We start from the raw sequence: 16,599 nt of genomic DNA on the forward strand, positions 1-16,599 counted from the left end.
GAAACAAGAACAAATCTCTGTATCTGTCATGGGATGATTAACATTTTAGGTATTCACTGGTCATTATGCGCCAGAGCAGAAACTAAAACCACTAACAAATACATCAAAACCTACTAACCTTAAGGAAATAGGGACCCGAGGGGCAACTGTTTAACTCCGAAGGTGGTGCGTATATGGAACAAGCTGCTAGATGAGGCAGGAACAGCAGCATTTAAAAGTCACTTGGACAGGTACATGGATAGGAAAGGTTTAGAGGGATATGGGTGAAACACAGGCAAATGGAACTAACAAAATGGGGCATCTTGGACGAGTAGGGCTGAAAGGCCTTCTGTGCTCTATGACTCCAAATAAATAAACAAATGGGACTGGATTGATAAAGGGAAGCAGCAAGGTGGCTTCTAAGGAATTAAATGAAAATAGAGGGTCTATCTGCTCTTTCAGATGGATGAGAAAGACCCATATCACTGCATTGAAGACAAGTGTGGAATTATTCCAGTATTTCCAGACAGGAAGTGTCACAGCTGGCGTCCTGGTGCCGTCGCACCAACCTAGAGCTAGGTATGTTACAAAACTTACCTTCAGCGGCGCTGCAGTTCTGCCACTGGCCGTGTGCGCCACTTTGGCGCCTTTGAGAGGGGGGCGGGTTTAAAATGCCGTTTTCTCAAGCCTGTTGAAGTCGATCTTTGTCAGGCTGTTTAGCTGCTGAAGAATAATCGATCCGACTTGTGTTTTATGAAGTTTTTTTAAAAACATCGCTGGATAATTTAATAGGAGTAAAATAAAAGGCGACTTCTAAAACCGTCAATGCCGACAACGGGACGGATCTCACGAACGGGACAAAGCAAGGTAAGCCGTTTATTTTTACATACAAACGTGCTTTTTAGGATGCCTTTAATCAAAATTTCACGTTGCGAAAAGGTGATTTAGGCCCCATACGAACCGGCAGTGTTTTTCCTGCCGATATGGGGTTTAAATTCACCGCAAATGCAACGTTCCAATTGATCGCGTTCCACAAAATCCCACTCGCAAGATGATTTAAATGCCAATTAATTTACGGGAATTAAACACTAAATTCCTTCCATTTGGCCTATAAATTCATGACAATGTGATTTAAAAATCATGTTATATTGTGAATTCTTGTGTGAATGTTATTTTGACACTTCGGCTATTTAAAAATGTTAACCTTTTCTTAAGAAATGGATAGATGTTTAGATCTAGTAATTGAATTTTGTAATTAGCTACAATTAGGTAACTAGCTAATTATATGCTTTAATTTCAGGTCATCCAAGTAAGATTGCTTCATATTTGTTTCAGAATGCTTCAATCTATAATAACTGAAAATTTATGGGCTTTTGACTGTCCTCGATCACGGCTTTAATACTGAAGATATGAAAGTGAATTAGGTGTCAAATTAAACTTCTTTTTATGCTTTATCTGATGGGATAAATTGCAGACTTGATTTTTAAAATCTCAAAATGTTGTAACATTGCTACTAGAGTTCAATGCTCTTAAGACAGTGGAATTGATTGTAGACATTAGGAGAGCTCCCCCTCCCCTCACCCCACTCACCATCAACAACACCACAGTCACATCTGTGGAGTCTTTTAAGTTCCTGGGAACCATCATCTCCAAGGATCTTAACTGGGGGGCTACCATCGACTCCACAGTCAAAAAGGCACAACAGAGGATGTACTTCCTCCCTCCCTTCTACCCCCCCCCTCTCTCTCTCTCCTTCCCCCCTCTCCCTCCCTCCCTCCCTCCTCTCTCTCCCCCTCACCCTCTCTCCCCCCTCCCTCTCTCTCCCCCTTCCAATCCCTTACCCTCTCCTAAACCCCATTCCCCCCACCCCTTCCTCCCCACCTCTCCCCTCCCTTCCCCCCACCTCTCCCCCTCCCTTCTCACCTCATCTCCCCCTTCCCTCCCCACCTCTCTACTCCCATCTCTCTCCCCTCCCATCTCTCTGCCCTCCCATCTCTCTCCCCTCTCCTCCACCCCCCCCCCCTCTCCCCCTGTCTCTTGCCCTTCTGTCTCTGCCTCTCTCTGTCTCTCCCCATTCTCTTTCTGCCCTCACTCTCTACACCCCTCTCCCTCTCTAGACGCGCCTGCGAGTTAGGGGCTATGCGTCAGTGGATAGGGCGGTTATGGGGTAAAAGGATCTAATTAATAATATCAATATAATATCAAGGGGGTAGTTAGCGTAGGGGTGGTTAGTGTGTGTAACGCAGCATGCCGACCCGCACCCCCCCCCCCCCTCAAACGCGCGCATTTAGACATTTTTCTGTACACATTTTTAATAAAATCCTCCCCCCCCCCCCACTCATTTTTTCGCCTCCTGCTGGCCAGCCACCATAACGGCTGCTACCGCCCACCTCTCCTCCGTCACTCTCGGAAAATCCCGCGCGTCAACAGCCTGTCAGCCGGCAGGCGCATTGAGGGCGTACGCAGCGTCTCGACGTCGTACGCAGCTTCTCGACGGCGTACGCCTAGCACGTGGCATTGCACGATGACGTCAGGCCGCCCCCCCCCCTTGCAACCACGCGTTGCGGGAACAGACCCAACGGGTCTGCACTTGGTCTAGTATACTTTTAAAACTGTGTGTGAGTTTGTGTTGGTGAGTGTGTGGGTGAGTGTGTGGGTGGGTGTGTGTGTGGGTGGGTGTCAGCCTTTGATTTTGTCTTTGATTTCTGCCTTTGATTCGTTACTCTGCGAAAACCAGACGCAAAAACGCCGAGATTTTTACCATTTCGCTAGCGATTTTACTTTTACATTCGCAGATCCACTCATTAAATTTCGTCATTTTTCTGTACATTTTCAATAAAATCCTTCACAAAACTTACTTTTTTCTTTAAATCAGCAGCTGCAGACGTCACAATGCCCTTGCGCTCGTGCCACGACTCCCGCAGCCCGCTCCAACCTCCCCCCCCCCACCCCCCTTCTGCAGATCGGGAGGCACCGGAGGTCACAGCCAGTCACCAATTCGAACCGCGGAGGCGTATGGAGCTGGTCCCGACATCAGCTGGGCAGGAGGCGGGCCGACTGAATTTGGACGTCGCACGTCGTCGAGCAGTGACGTCATCACGGAACGGCACGCCAGGCGATGACGTCATCGCGCAACGCCACGCGCTAGGCGTACGCCGTCAAGAGGCTGCGTACGATATCAAGACGCTGCGTACGCCCGTCGAGACGCTGCATACGACCTCAATGCACCTGCGGGCCGACAGGCTATTGGCGCGCGGGATTTACGGACAGTGCAAGATTTTTGGAGTCCCGCGCGATGTCGGAACCAGCCCCGCACAACTCCGTACGCCTCAGCCGATCGGAGTGGGACCGTAAATACGTTGTAGTAAATGGGGGGGCTTATGATTGGCTTGGAGGGGATGGTGGCGCGGTCCACCTAAAAGGTGAGATAGAATAATAACTCAGCTCATGCTGGCGGTCTAATCTTTGTCACACTGCTGTAACCACATGCTGAAGTGTACTACAAGTGATCTTTAATAAAACTATGTTGTACCATGTTGTGAGAGTGACTGGATCATTTACATGGTGTCAGAAGTGGTTGCTAACCCACTCCGCCTTTAAGTATATCAGTTTTTATTTTGTCCACCTAGTTTATTTTTATACTCACTATCGCTACCATGGCTAGCTCGCTTCGCCGTCCAGATCCTCTGATCTTTGACTCGGACATCGGTGAACGTTGGCTCATCTTTGAGCGCGACTGCAACCATTACATTCATCGCAACGCTGCACCTGACGTGCGTGTCTCTATACTACATAATGTCGCTGGCCCTGAAGCAATGAAACTCATAGAACGTTTTAACTAGGCGCCTGCAGTTCTGGACCACAACAACCTGGTTGTGGTGCCTGCTGAAACTATGGATGACCCTGCAGTCCTGCTCGCTAAGTTCAGACTGTTATGCGACCATCGTGCCAATTCCATAATTGAATGTACTAAGTTTTTTGCTCGCTTCCAACAGCAAGGAGAACCTGTTGAAAACTTCATCAGTGATTTAAAACACATGGCTGCAGGCTGCCGTTTCGGAGATTTGTGTGAAGATCTCATCCGTGACAAGCTGGTAGGAGGCCTACTCAGTGACAAGGTATGAGACGAATTACTTCGCGATACTGAATTGCCCTTGGACCGAGCTGCACATGCTTGCAGAATTGCTGAACTGCTTCCCACACAAAGTCTGTGGGCTCTGGGCCACGATCCATGTACAATGTCAATGCTACCGACACCTCCTATCATAACCGGCGTTCACAACCCACACCAACCCGCAGCCCCAGAGATCTATCGAACGGTGCTCCAATTGCGATGGCTCCCACGCTCCAGTTCGTGAATTCTGTGCTGCTTACGGTAAAATTTGCCACTGCTGTAAGAAGATTAACTACTTCAAGAAATGTTGTCGTTCTCGCATGGCTCGTTCGTTACCTGGACAAACTGTACACCTGTTGAAACATGAACCTACTGATAACAAATTCCAGGAGCTGGAAGCGCCATCCCCTGCTCGCTTCTCTGAGTACCAGACATCCACTCACTGTTTGCTTCCACTAATAAGCAACTTGACCCTGAAGTCCCTTTGCTCGTTAACAACATCGCACTTGCAAAGATTGACACTGGTGCTAAATGTAATGTCATGTCTTTATTTGAATTTAAACAAATCCGTAATGCTGAACGTATTACAGACACTAGGCCACTTTCAGAGCCTATGGGGGAGAGGTACTGCTCCCACTTGGAGAAACTGAAATGAATTGCCGTCTGGAGCTCACAAGCTCACAAACTGAAGTTCTTCATTGTCCGTGGGCATTCTGCAACTTTGCTTGGTATTAACGCATGCCAGGACCTAGGTCTGGTTACCTTTGAGTCTGCTGTCCATCAAATCTCTCCCACTGAGGGCTCCACTCAGCAGATACTTTCACAATACAAAGAACTATTTGACGACAAGCTTGGAAAGCTGCCCATTAAGTACAACATCGCCACTGATCCAAATGTCATACCTGTGGTCCGAGCACCACACCGTATCCCGCATGCTATGCGCGACAGAGTATACAATGAGCACCAGCGGATGGTGTCCCACAGTGTCATTGCTACGGTTACTGACCCATCTGACTGGGTTTCCACCATGGTGGTTGCAACAAAGAAAAACAAGGAAGAAATCCAAATCTACATCAACCCCAGAGACCTAAACACAACGATCAAACGCCCACACTACCCAATGCGCACAGTAGAGGAAGTTGCTGCTCAGATAGGCAGTGCATCTGTGTTCTCTGTTCTGGATGCCAAAAGTTCGTTTTGGCAGATCCCGCTGGATCCTGATCTGTCAATCTCACCACGTTCGGCACCCCCTTTGGCCGCTACAAATTCCTGCGGATGCTCTTTGGCATCATCTCTGCTAGCGAGGTTTTCCAACGCACAATGGGACAATTATTTGCGGGGTACCCGTGCGACATCATTGTTGATGACATTCTCGTTGCTGGACACAACACGGCAGAACATGATGCCAATCTAAAAAAAGTACTAGAACGTGCTAAAGACATCCATCTCAAGCTCAACCCTCTAAAATGCAGATTCCGTGTCACAGAAGTAAACTGTGTCAGCCACATTTTCACCAGTGATGGTCTCAGACCGGACTCCTCCAAGACCACTGCCATCAATAAGATGCCCGTTCCCACTGACGTTACGAGTTTACAGAGAGTCCTGGGAATGGTCAACTACCTGGGGAAATCCATTCCCAACCTCACCGATATATCTGCCCCCCTGCGGGAACTGACTCACAAGGACACTGCCTGCTCCTGGTACCCACAGCACCAAAGAGCTTTCGAAATCCTCAAGTTGCAACTGGCCAGTGCTCCAACCCTCGCCTACTTTGCTTTGGAGTTCCCAGTGACACTCACATGTGATGCATCCCATTATGGACTTGGCGCTGCTTACCTACAGACTTCCACCGATGGAAAATGCAGACCTGTTGCTGACGCCTCCAGCACCCTGACTGAAACTGAACAACATTATGCCCAGATCGAAAAGGAATTGCTTGCCGTGGTTTTTGCCTGCACGAAATTCAAAGACTTTAATTATGGCAAATCTGTGATTGTGGAAACAGACCACCAGCTGTTGGCCACCATTCTGAACAAACCCATTCACGCTTCTCCGGCTCGCCTGCAATGGATGATGATGCAGCTACAGCGTTTTGACTTTACCATAGTCTACAAAAAGGGCATGGACATGCAACATGGCTGACACGTTATCAAGAACCCCACGCAAAACCTGTGAACAACAGCCCTCAGAACAAGACCAGTTCGTGGTAATGATGGTGTCGTACGTACCTACTGAATGCCTAAGCAGCCTGGCAGAGCACATGGCTGCCGATGAAACTCTACAATTACTGTCCTCAGTCATCCGGCATGGCGAGCCAGATAAACAACACAATACCCCACTTGCGATTCGCTCATACCACCTAGTTCGTGACGAACTGATACTACAGGACGGTGTCATAATCAAGGGTCACAAAGCAGTCATCCCAGCTGTTCTTTGGGCTAAGTACTTTGATGCCATCCACAGGGGCCACCCCAGTGTGGAAGCAATCCTACAACGAGTGCAGAGCATGTTTTACTGGCCTGGTATGACCAAATATATATGCAAAAAAGTCGAAGTCTGCGCTGCCTGCAACAGCCTAACGCCACACCGGCAGAAACAACCCTTGCTCTCACACCCTGTTCCTCCTCTGCCATGGTCCACAGTCGCTACCGACATATTCGAGTGCCGTGGAAAACACTATCTGGTTCTCGTTGACTCGTACTCGGGCTAGTTCGAAATTGACCTACTCCAAACCATCACATCCGACGCAGGCATCCAAAAGTTGTCATGCCACTTCTCCGTGCACGGTGCCCCTGCATGTCTCCTATCTGACAACGGCAGTCAGTTCACTAGTCAGTGTTTCAAAAACTTTGCTCAATGATGGTATTTTCACCATGTCACCAGCAGCCCTGAATTTCCACAGTCCAACGGACTCGCAGAATGGGCAGTCCGTAGCGCCAAACAATTAATGGAGTGCTCACACCTTGCTAAATCTGACGTATACTTGGACCTGCTCAACTTAAGGAACAGCGCCCACGACCCAATACTGGGGTCTCGTCAAACCCGTGCTGCCCTGCCCGTGACCCAGCAGCTGCTGCAGCCACAGGTTCGTTCACCTCCCGTTGTCCAGAAACTCCAGCTGAAACGTGATGCACAGAAACAATCTTTCGACAAGTCCAGCAAACCATTTAAACCTCTCTCTAGTGGGCAAGTTGTTCGCCTTCAGACCGACAAGGGCTATGGCCGTTTGGGTCACATTCACAGCCCTGCCAAGGAGCCGCGCTCCTGCCTGGTAAGTGCCGGAGGCCTTTACAGACGCAACCATCAACATCTCCTTCCTGTGAAGGAACCATGTCCTGCAGTCTCGTATCCAGAGCTCACGCGTCTGATGTACCCTCCTACTGTCGGACTTTCTGCCCCCTCGCGCTCTGCTGCTGCAGAACACCCACTGACCATGCCCCCTACGGACCACCACAACATTCAGCGCCCTGCTCGCCAGCTTCGCCGCCTCACCCTGCGCCATCCCCAGTTGCTTCCCTTGTCACTTCCCCGGTGAAGGGAGATGCGGTTTTATACCGCACGCACGCGGGACGGGTCTGTAGGCCTTGGATATGGAGAAATTGTGTGACCATCTATACGTCCCTGTATGCGTTATTAGTGTTTTGGGTACTGTATTATTTAGCCATCACGGATTAGTGTGTTTATGCTTATAGGCTTGCATTTAGTTGTGCTTCATTTCATTTCTACGAGGAAAGATGTAGATTGGTTACTCCACACTAACCAATGGTAGTGCTTTATTAGTAGAAGTTCCGCCTACTACAAGGTTTATATTATCAGAACTCAGCTCATGCTGGCGGTCTAATCTTCGTCACACTGCTGTAACAACATACTGAAGTGTACTGTATGTGATCTTTAATAAAACTATGTTGTACCATGTTGTGAGAATGACTGGAAGCATAGAAACATAGAAAATAGGTGTACGAGTAGGCCATTCGGCCCTTCGAGCCTGCACCGCCATTCAATATGATCATGGCTAATCATCCAACTCAGTATCCTGTACCTGCCTTCTCTCCATACCCCCTGATCCCTTTAGCCACAAGGGCCACATTAACCATCTTTTGTTGAATAAGATTGACATAAACAAAAAATGTGTTATGACTGCTGAAATAATTGGTACCCATGTAGTAGATAGTATATCTTCGTATAGTTGTATCTAACAAAAACCAAAAGTTGTTTACTGCACAGTATAACTGTTGGCCAATTCTGCTGTGAAGTCAGAGAACTGGTGAGCAGTTAACTGCCGCTATCTCTCCATGATATCATGCAATCTTGAAGCAAACCTGCTAAGTCTCTGCTTTTCATTTCCCTTTAATTTCCCTCTAAATTAATTTCTTCCACAAACCTCTAACAGTTTTGTACATTAGCTGCCTCAACTCAGCCACATACCTGATTCATATCCAATGTGGTCTCAATCAACTCCTGAAACTTGGCAAAATCGGTGATGAGGTCAGTCAATGGGGAGATAAAGACAGCTTTTAGTAACATCTGGTGTGCTCCTGTGGAAACAATTAGCATCGATTACATTGGATAAGCCAAGGCTTTAACATGCAAGAAGAAAGATTTATCTCAGTGAACAATATATTAACGAGCATTCTATTAGGCAAGATACCAGCATTTCATTGAATGACTTAATTATGGGCCAATGAGGGTATGAGCAAAGATTTTTATTTATGTGTAATTATCACAGCACTATAGCATGACTGCAGATGCAGGGTTAGAGAAATCTATATTTTCTCTCCAATTTATGCCACTTCAGCAATAGCTTTACATAAACACCATCTGACTGACCATTGAAATTGCTGTGATAAATACAATGCACGTTTTCCATAGAAACTCTTCCCCATTTCATGCAAAGCACCCTTTTAACAATTGCCCATCAACCCGGAGTACGAAAGTTAATTAGGTGAGGAACATCATTCCTTTGGGGCGTCATTGATGATTTTACGCATTTTTAAAAAAAAAATTCTTCAGGTCCCTTCTCTCTCTCCATACTAATTATGTTCACTCCCCCTCAATTACTTGTCTTTCGGTACCCAAATTCATCCATCTACACAAATCCTTCTCAGTGCTTGGACTGTTAAAAGATAAAATCTTTCATTTTGCTGGTTAAGGAAACACAGTTCTCCTTGCTCACCCACAGTCCAGTTTTCCCTGATCATTCTGTCCTTGCACTTTCAGCACTCTGCAATGCACTAAAAATAAAGCTCCAGCAACCAACATTGTCAGGTGCACAATCACCTGGTTGAATGAATTATGACTGAATGGACTGTAACTCGTTGTTATTTGGTTTAAATACATGGTCACATGCCTCCAGGTGTTATTCAATGTCCATATCTAAGATTGGCAAAGACTGGTAGCCTCGTCACTGACAAGGTTGTGGGACTCCTGAAAGGCATGATTGCCAGACTAGGTTTGCAGCAGGTTGTGAAGCAACACAAGCATTAATCTGCCCGATGTCATCCTCACTATTTTATCTGTTAAAACTGAAACACCTTTGTATTATAGTATTGCTAGGTGTGACTACAGAGTTAATTCTTGTAAAACAAACACCCAATTTTATACTGAGGGCTTCGAGATTTATGAGGATGTTGCCAGTGCTCAAGGTCTTGATCTACAGCAGAGGTTGAGCAGGCTAGGACGTTATGCCTTGAAGCGCAGGAGGACGAGGGGTGATCTTAAAAGGGTGTATGTCTTTTACCCATAGTGGGGGAGTCAAGAACCAGAGGACATAGGTTTAAGGCGAGGGGAGAAAGATTTGATACGAATCTGAGGGGCAACTTTTTTTTTTACACAAAGGATGGTGGGTATACAGAATGATTTGCCAGAGGTAGTAGTTGAGGCAGGTACCATCACAATGAATAGGAGACATCTGGACAGGTACATGACAGGATAGGTTTGGAAGGAAATAGACCAAACTCAGGCAGGTGGGACTAATGTAGATGGGATGGGGCAAGTTGGGCCCCAAGGCTCTGCTTCCACGCTTTATGACTCTCTCCTTACATTGTTGCCAAGATCATCATGCTATATGAAGGAGACATGGACAGATGCGGATGTTGAAAATGGGGATCCACAAGTTAGTTGGGGCCATCATCAACAGATGTGTGTTCCAGTATAAAATGGAACTGCATGATTAAGCGAGGACCATTACTCAAGGCTTCAATGGAATGTTCAGGAGAGCTTTTCCGGAGCAGCAACAAATGTAGTAAAAATAAAGTGCCAGCTTAATGATGGTGCGACTGGTACACATACACTGAATAGCAAAAGTGACATGGAACAGACAGGGCTAAATAATCCCGCAACAAATGGATGAGAATGAAGTTTTTTCGTCCCTGGATAACCCACAACAAAAAGCTTTATGGGATTAATTATGAGATCAATCATCCCAGCCTCAGTACTTTAATGTAAGAGTTCCTATTTCTCTCTGACCTTTCCTACAAATTAAAACTGATTTATTTTTTCTTTCCCAATTCTGCAAAAGCAGTCTTTGACCTGAAACAATAACTCTATTTCTCGTTTTACAGATGCGGCAAAACCTGTTCAGCTTTTCCAACATTTTCTATTTTAATATCAGATTTCCAGCATCTGCAGCTTTGTTTTAATTTTCAATGCCAAATACTCTGCACACTATGCTGAATATACAAGTATTGTATCTTTTACCTTGGTACCTATCCAACACCTGCACCACATTTGGGAGGTGGTTGACAGCCTGGTAAATCCGGTAGCAATCCTGCAGGACAGCCGCATGACGCTGGAACTTCTTCGCCAGGCGATTGAGGTCAGGAAAGCGCCGAAGAAGATCCTCCTGTAAATTCTGCCGAAGCTCCGTGTCTTCCACGAAAGCCTCCACCAGGTTAAGTCTTGTCAAAGCAAATGACAAGAAATCATTAAACATTTGCTTTAATAGATCAGAGTACAAATTACTTAAATAGATTTAATTTCAAATCAGAAATTCACAGAACAACTTTACATGGAAATAACTATTTGAACCCAATGAACCAGCAGCCTGACACAAGATATGCGTGCCAATCTGAAGGACTATTGCCCAGCCTCAATTAGATATTTTTCAACTTTCCCCCATTTTATCTGTAAAACTGGCAGTCCAAGTCAGTGAACCAGGTCTGACCCAAATTAAATGGGGAAAGATTTGCGACTCCCTACATACTACCTATTGGTATTGTTCATTTTAATATTAGTAGGTACCCGGGAGCATGTTGCTGACTGCAATTCATCTCTGCTCTGCTTGCAGCTTTCATTCATGGCCAAAAAAACGGACTTGAAAGTTATGAAAAATCTTTCTGCTAAAATTTCAACATCTTGTATTCCAGGTTTTAAATCTGCCCACATTGTTGCTCCATCATCAAATTTAAAAAGCCAATATTAAAACTTGCAAGTAAATCAGATGATTGGGTATTATTCTGCCAGTGTGTGGCTGTATTGGTGTAGTACAGATGAAAAATAAAATGAAAGAACCTAATAGAAAAAATAATTTGTTCCTCTTTCCGTTCCCCTGCACCTCATTTAAAAAGAACATATTTCACAATGATACTCCTGTGATCAACATGGCTGGCTGTATGTGGCTCTCGTCTCCACGTTACAGGAAAACAGTGATTGCACTGGAGAGTGTGCAGAAGAAATTCAAGAAATCTACTGCTACGCCACCGTGCTGCCTTCAAGCGCCAGAGAACTGTGTTCGATCCTGACTACAGGTGCTGTCTGTATTGAGTTTGTACGTTCTCCCGGTGACGTGCAAGGGTTTTCTCCAAGATCTTTCAGTTTTCTCCCACACTCCAGACGTGCAGGTTTGAGGGTTAATAGGCTCAGTATAAATGTTAAAATTGTCCCTAGTGTGTGTACCGTAGAGTTAACGTGCGGGGATCGCTGGTCGACGAACTCGATGGGTCTGCTTTTCTGCACTGTATCTCTAAAACTAAAACTAAGTAATGGAAGATTAATGGATGATTTTCATACTTATATGCTGTAAAACTGATCATGTTAATTTCTCTACCTTAACTTGCACTAAGTGCAGCAATACATTACCCCTGTGCATGCTGACCTGCAGTGTAGATCTAACTCAAATTCAAATTACACCTTAATCTAGTTGATCCTCCAGTCCTCAGATACCTACACCATTTCTTGTTTCTTGTATATTCCACAGGCAGTCATCAACTACCCAATCCTAATTTCTGCCATTAACTTTGCTGTTATTCCCTTTGACCAAGCCTTAGCTCAACTGCCCTAATATTTCCCTGTGATTTGATATCACATTTTGCTTGATAAAGCTCCATGGAATGTTTAGCCATATAAAGGCACTTCATATGTGCCAGCTTTTGTAAGTTATTACCTGCTAAAACAGAGGACAAAGGGATGTTAACTGAATGCGGTCAGCAGGGGGTAGCAAAGTCTATTTTCTTAAATTACCTCTCTCTAGTCTCCATTTTGAGAGCTAGACAAGAAATAACAAACTACATTTAAATAATAAATGTGCCTTTACTACACAGCAAGCACCAAGGTACTTTGAGACAGGGGGGTTAAAATGCTGCCGTGCCAAAGAAAGGGTTATGGAAAGGTGACAATAAACAAGTGGTGTTTCGATCAGAATATAGACAACACACACCCACAGTCAAACCACAACTATTTGCAGGATACAAGAGGGAACATAATCCAGCTATAAAATGTTATCTATTATATAACTTCAAAAATGGGAAGTTTACATGAGAAAAGTTAGGCACAGCAATTTGTGCAAGTGTATATGTCTGCAACAGGCTTCTGGACTCCTTTATTAACAGAACTCATTCTGTTAAGGGCCTGTCCCACTTGGGCATCATTTGCATGGCTCGCGAACATTTTGTGAATTCCAAAATCCTGGGGCGCCGCTCGCGACCGATCAACCACGGCTGGGTCGCATGGGTGAGGGTGTCTGATGTTGAAAGACCCGAAACACCCAATGACCCCAGGTTAGATCACTGATGATGTGTTCAGGAGCATCTATCGATGTATTTGTATCAATTGCACTCGTCGTTTTATTACTGTATATGTACTGTTTGTGAGCTTTATATGAATAAGGAATTTCATTGCCCCCTGGTATATGTCTATACTTATAAAACGCTGATCTTGGATATGCGTGTTTTTGTGTGTGTGTGTGTGTGTGAGAGAGATGTTTGTGTGCGTTTCACATCTCCTCAAAAACACGGTGAAATCTTTACATATTCCGATAGAGATTTACGCCAGGTCAAAATTCGCCTTATCTGAAAATTTAATGCATTATTTCTCGAGTTACTTATGAAATGTTCACAAATCTCAAATAACTTAGAAAATAAATGAGATGGTCTCGCTGATGATGTTACAATGGATCTGACTGCCTGCCTCTGCCCGCGCTGCAAGTGACGTCATCCCTGTTCTGTCTTCTATACTTCTTGGTTTCTTAACTTTCACTTCTTTAAATTTATCACTTAGTGTTTGTAAACTGCTGCTCAGGTCGTGCTGACCTCCTTGAAGTTCTAGAACTTTGCGGCAGCGGTCGTTACCGCCGCGCAGGCGCAGGGCATCGCGGTGGGAATGTGGCCGTGGCGGTCATTACTCCCTCTGAGAGAGGCAGTCTATGGAGACCTGCGATTCCTCCTTCGATCGCAGGGACTCGGGGAATCGTGACACCTTTTCCTCGCTGGTGATCCCGATCCCACCTGACGATCTCTGGCTGCCACGGGGAACGACCTCCTCTCCATCTCCCTCGCCGATCGTCTGTCACGCGGGTGGGTGGGCATCCCCTCGCGGAAGCCACGACCGGCCGGCCCTCTGCTGCTTTTGACCGTCCTCAGATAGGGCCCGCCCGCGGCTCCCTTCGAGTCTCCGCTGCCCGCTCGCCGTGGGCACCTCCTCTCTACCCACTCCCTCCCCTCTACTCTCCCCCCTCCTCTCTCTCCGTGGGCCGCTGCCCGCTCGTTGTGGGCCCCGCAGCCCGGCTCCCCTCGTCTCCTCCTCTCCCCCCCTCGCTACTCCCTTCCTCCCTCCCCCTCTACTCTCTCTACCCCTCCCTCCTCCCCTCCCTCCTCCCCTCCCTCCTCCCCTCCCCCCTCTCTTCCCCCTCCTCGCCCTCTCCCCTCTCCCACTACTCCCCTCTCACCCGCCCCGCGTGTGCGGGGGGTGGTAAGTGTGTGGGTGACGCCGCAACCGCGCGTTGAGGGGACGGGACCCAACGGGTCCCACTTGGTCTAGTATAATAATAAACTCATCTGAATCTATACATAAATACTTATACCATAAAACAGCTGCAGCATTTATGCCACCTAAAGCCACAATTTAAAGCGAAGTGACCTAGTTATTTATAGTAAAATGCGGATAAGCTGGTACACACAAGACTTTAGCAGTGTCAGATTGCTTTATTTTCTGGTGTTAACACTTTTAGCTTGCTTTTTTGGATGTTACAAAGTGCCATAATAAATGTTCCATACACGTGGGTGAATGGGAATCTTGGGAATGGGAATCTTACCGCAGTGTTTCTAAGGGGAGCATGGGAAACATCGCTGGGTGAGCCGGATGGCCGGATGTGAAACCATCGGGTTTCAAACAGTCAGGTTTCAAATGATGAGAGATTGTTGTATTCATTCATGGGTGTACGTTATTCAGCCCATTGTTGCTGGTATAAAACAAATATCACTGTCAGGGTATTTGTTGAAACTGGGGGAATGTTTGGAGCTGACTGTTTGAAAAGAAAACTGTGCTGGAACTTGCCAGCTTATCAACTTATTGCTCACCAATTTGCAAGTATCCAACACCACTGAAAATACCCCCTTTTCTCCTGCTAGGACCTGCCCTACAGTATAAATTGTGAGTGCCTTTTCAAGGTATACTCTCAGATCCCCTCAGGCAATGCTGCTTTCTGCAAAATTACAGGAACCAACAAAATAACCTTTATGTTTTGTAAACCAGCATCTGCAGTTCCGTGTTTCTACAGGAACCTACTCATTGCTGTTGAATTAACTGAGTGAAATGCTTTGGTCTAAACACACAGAAATAAAATACTTCAGTCAGTTTAATCAGACTAATTATTACCTTCCAACAGCCCACCCAGAAAAACAAGACATCTCAAAATTTCCCATGACAAATAATTTTGAATGTTTTCATTATAATTCCTCATCCAAATGGGCATGCAAGAATATTTGTTTAATAAATAGACATTGTTGCAAAAAGAGACATGACACAAAATATGGATGAAGTAGTTTGTGCCTGAATGATCTGGATTTGTTCCAGATATTAAAAATGTTTGAACTTGTATTGAAAAGCTGTGTCCCCTTGAAGATGCAGTTTAAAAAAGATACAGCATAGAAACAGGCTCTTCAGCCCATTGACCACCTTCGATTATCAAATAAATGTTTACACAAACACTATGTTATCCCACTTTCTCATCCACTCCCTTCACATTAAGGGCATCTTGTTTTAAGAGAGGTCAATTAACCTACAAACTCGTTGAAGTCAGCCAAGAAGGCAAGCCAACCCCTTTACTTTTTAGAAGGCTTAGGAAACTTGGCATGTCCCCAATAACCCTCACCAACTTCTACAGACACATTAAATTTGCACAAAAATGCTACCCTATATCGCTAGGATTTTTTCGCCATCTTATTCAACGTTCTCCTCTATTCCAAGACACCGAGTTTTGTTCCGATCGGTGAAATATGAGAATAGTTATGAAGGTTTAAAAAATCGTGAGATCAGCAGATTGGTCTTCTCGCCTGTCATTCACCATGAAGGGAATGCCCCTTCCGGCACCCGCTGGAGAATAAAGCCCCGGAGGCGGGGCTGAGTAAACAAGCCATGCTGAATGAGTCAGCAAGAGTGGAGTCGGGAAAGGCGCAGCGTGGAGTCGGGAAAGGCACAGCGTGGAGCCGGGAAAGGCGCAGCGTGGAGTCGGGAAAGGCGCAGCGTGGAGTCGGGAAAGGCGCAGCGTGGAGTCGGGAAAGGCGCAGCGTGGAGTCGGGAAAGGCGCAGCGCGGAGTCGGGAAAGGCGCAGCGTGGAGTCGGGAAAGGCGCTGCGTGGAGTCGGGAAAGGCGATGCGTGGAGTCGGGAAAGGCGCTGCGTCGGGAGGTGCTGTGTGGTGCTGCGGCCGGTGGCGCTGAATGGAGTCCATCCATCCCCACACACACCCCCTCGCCCCCTCCTCCCCACACCACCCCCTTCCCCCACCAACACCCCGCTTCCCCCTCCTCCCCACACCTCCCCCATACCACCACCCTTCCCCTCCCCACACACCCCCCCTTCCCACACATCCCCTCCCCCTCACACCACCACCCCAACCCCCCCACACCACCCCCTCCCCTTCCCACTCAAATGGTCAGGCAGCATCTCTGGAGAAAAAGGATGGTGACATTTTGGGTCGGACCCCTTTAGTCTGAATAGACTTTGTGTCCATCTTCGGTATAAACCAGCATCTGCAGTTCCTTTCTACATAAATTAACTAAATGTATTTAGGAAG

At 46.4% G+C, this 16,599-nt stretch overlaps 1 protein-coding gene across 1 annotated transcript in view; it reads right to left on the reverse strand.

The window, feature by feature from the left end:
- Positions 1-16,599, reverse strand: part of msh2 (mutS homolog 2) — a 52,124-nt gene that overhangs the window by 17,398 nt on the left and 18,127 nt on the right. Inside the window, exons 7-8 of the mRNA XM_033025497.1 lie at positions 10,790-10,989; positions 8,519-8,628 (exon numbers count right to left, since the gene is read on the reverse strand). Coding sequence (XP_032881388.1) covers positions 8,519-8,628; positions 10,790-10,989 — 310 coding nt within the window. The remainder of the gene's footprint in view (positions 1-8,518; positions 8,629-10,789; positions 10,990-16,599) is intronic.

This window comes from Amblyraja radiata, chromosome 8, assembly GCF_010909765.2.
Source record: "Amblyraja radiata isolate CabotCenter1 chromosome 8, sAmbRad1.1.pri, whole genome shotgun sequence".
Classification (NCBI taxonomy): domain Eukaryota; kingdom Metazoa; phylum Chordata; class Chondrichthyes; order Rajiformes; family Rajidae; genus Amblyraja; species Amblyraja radiata.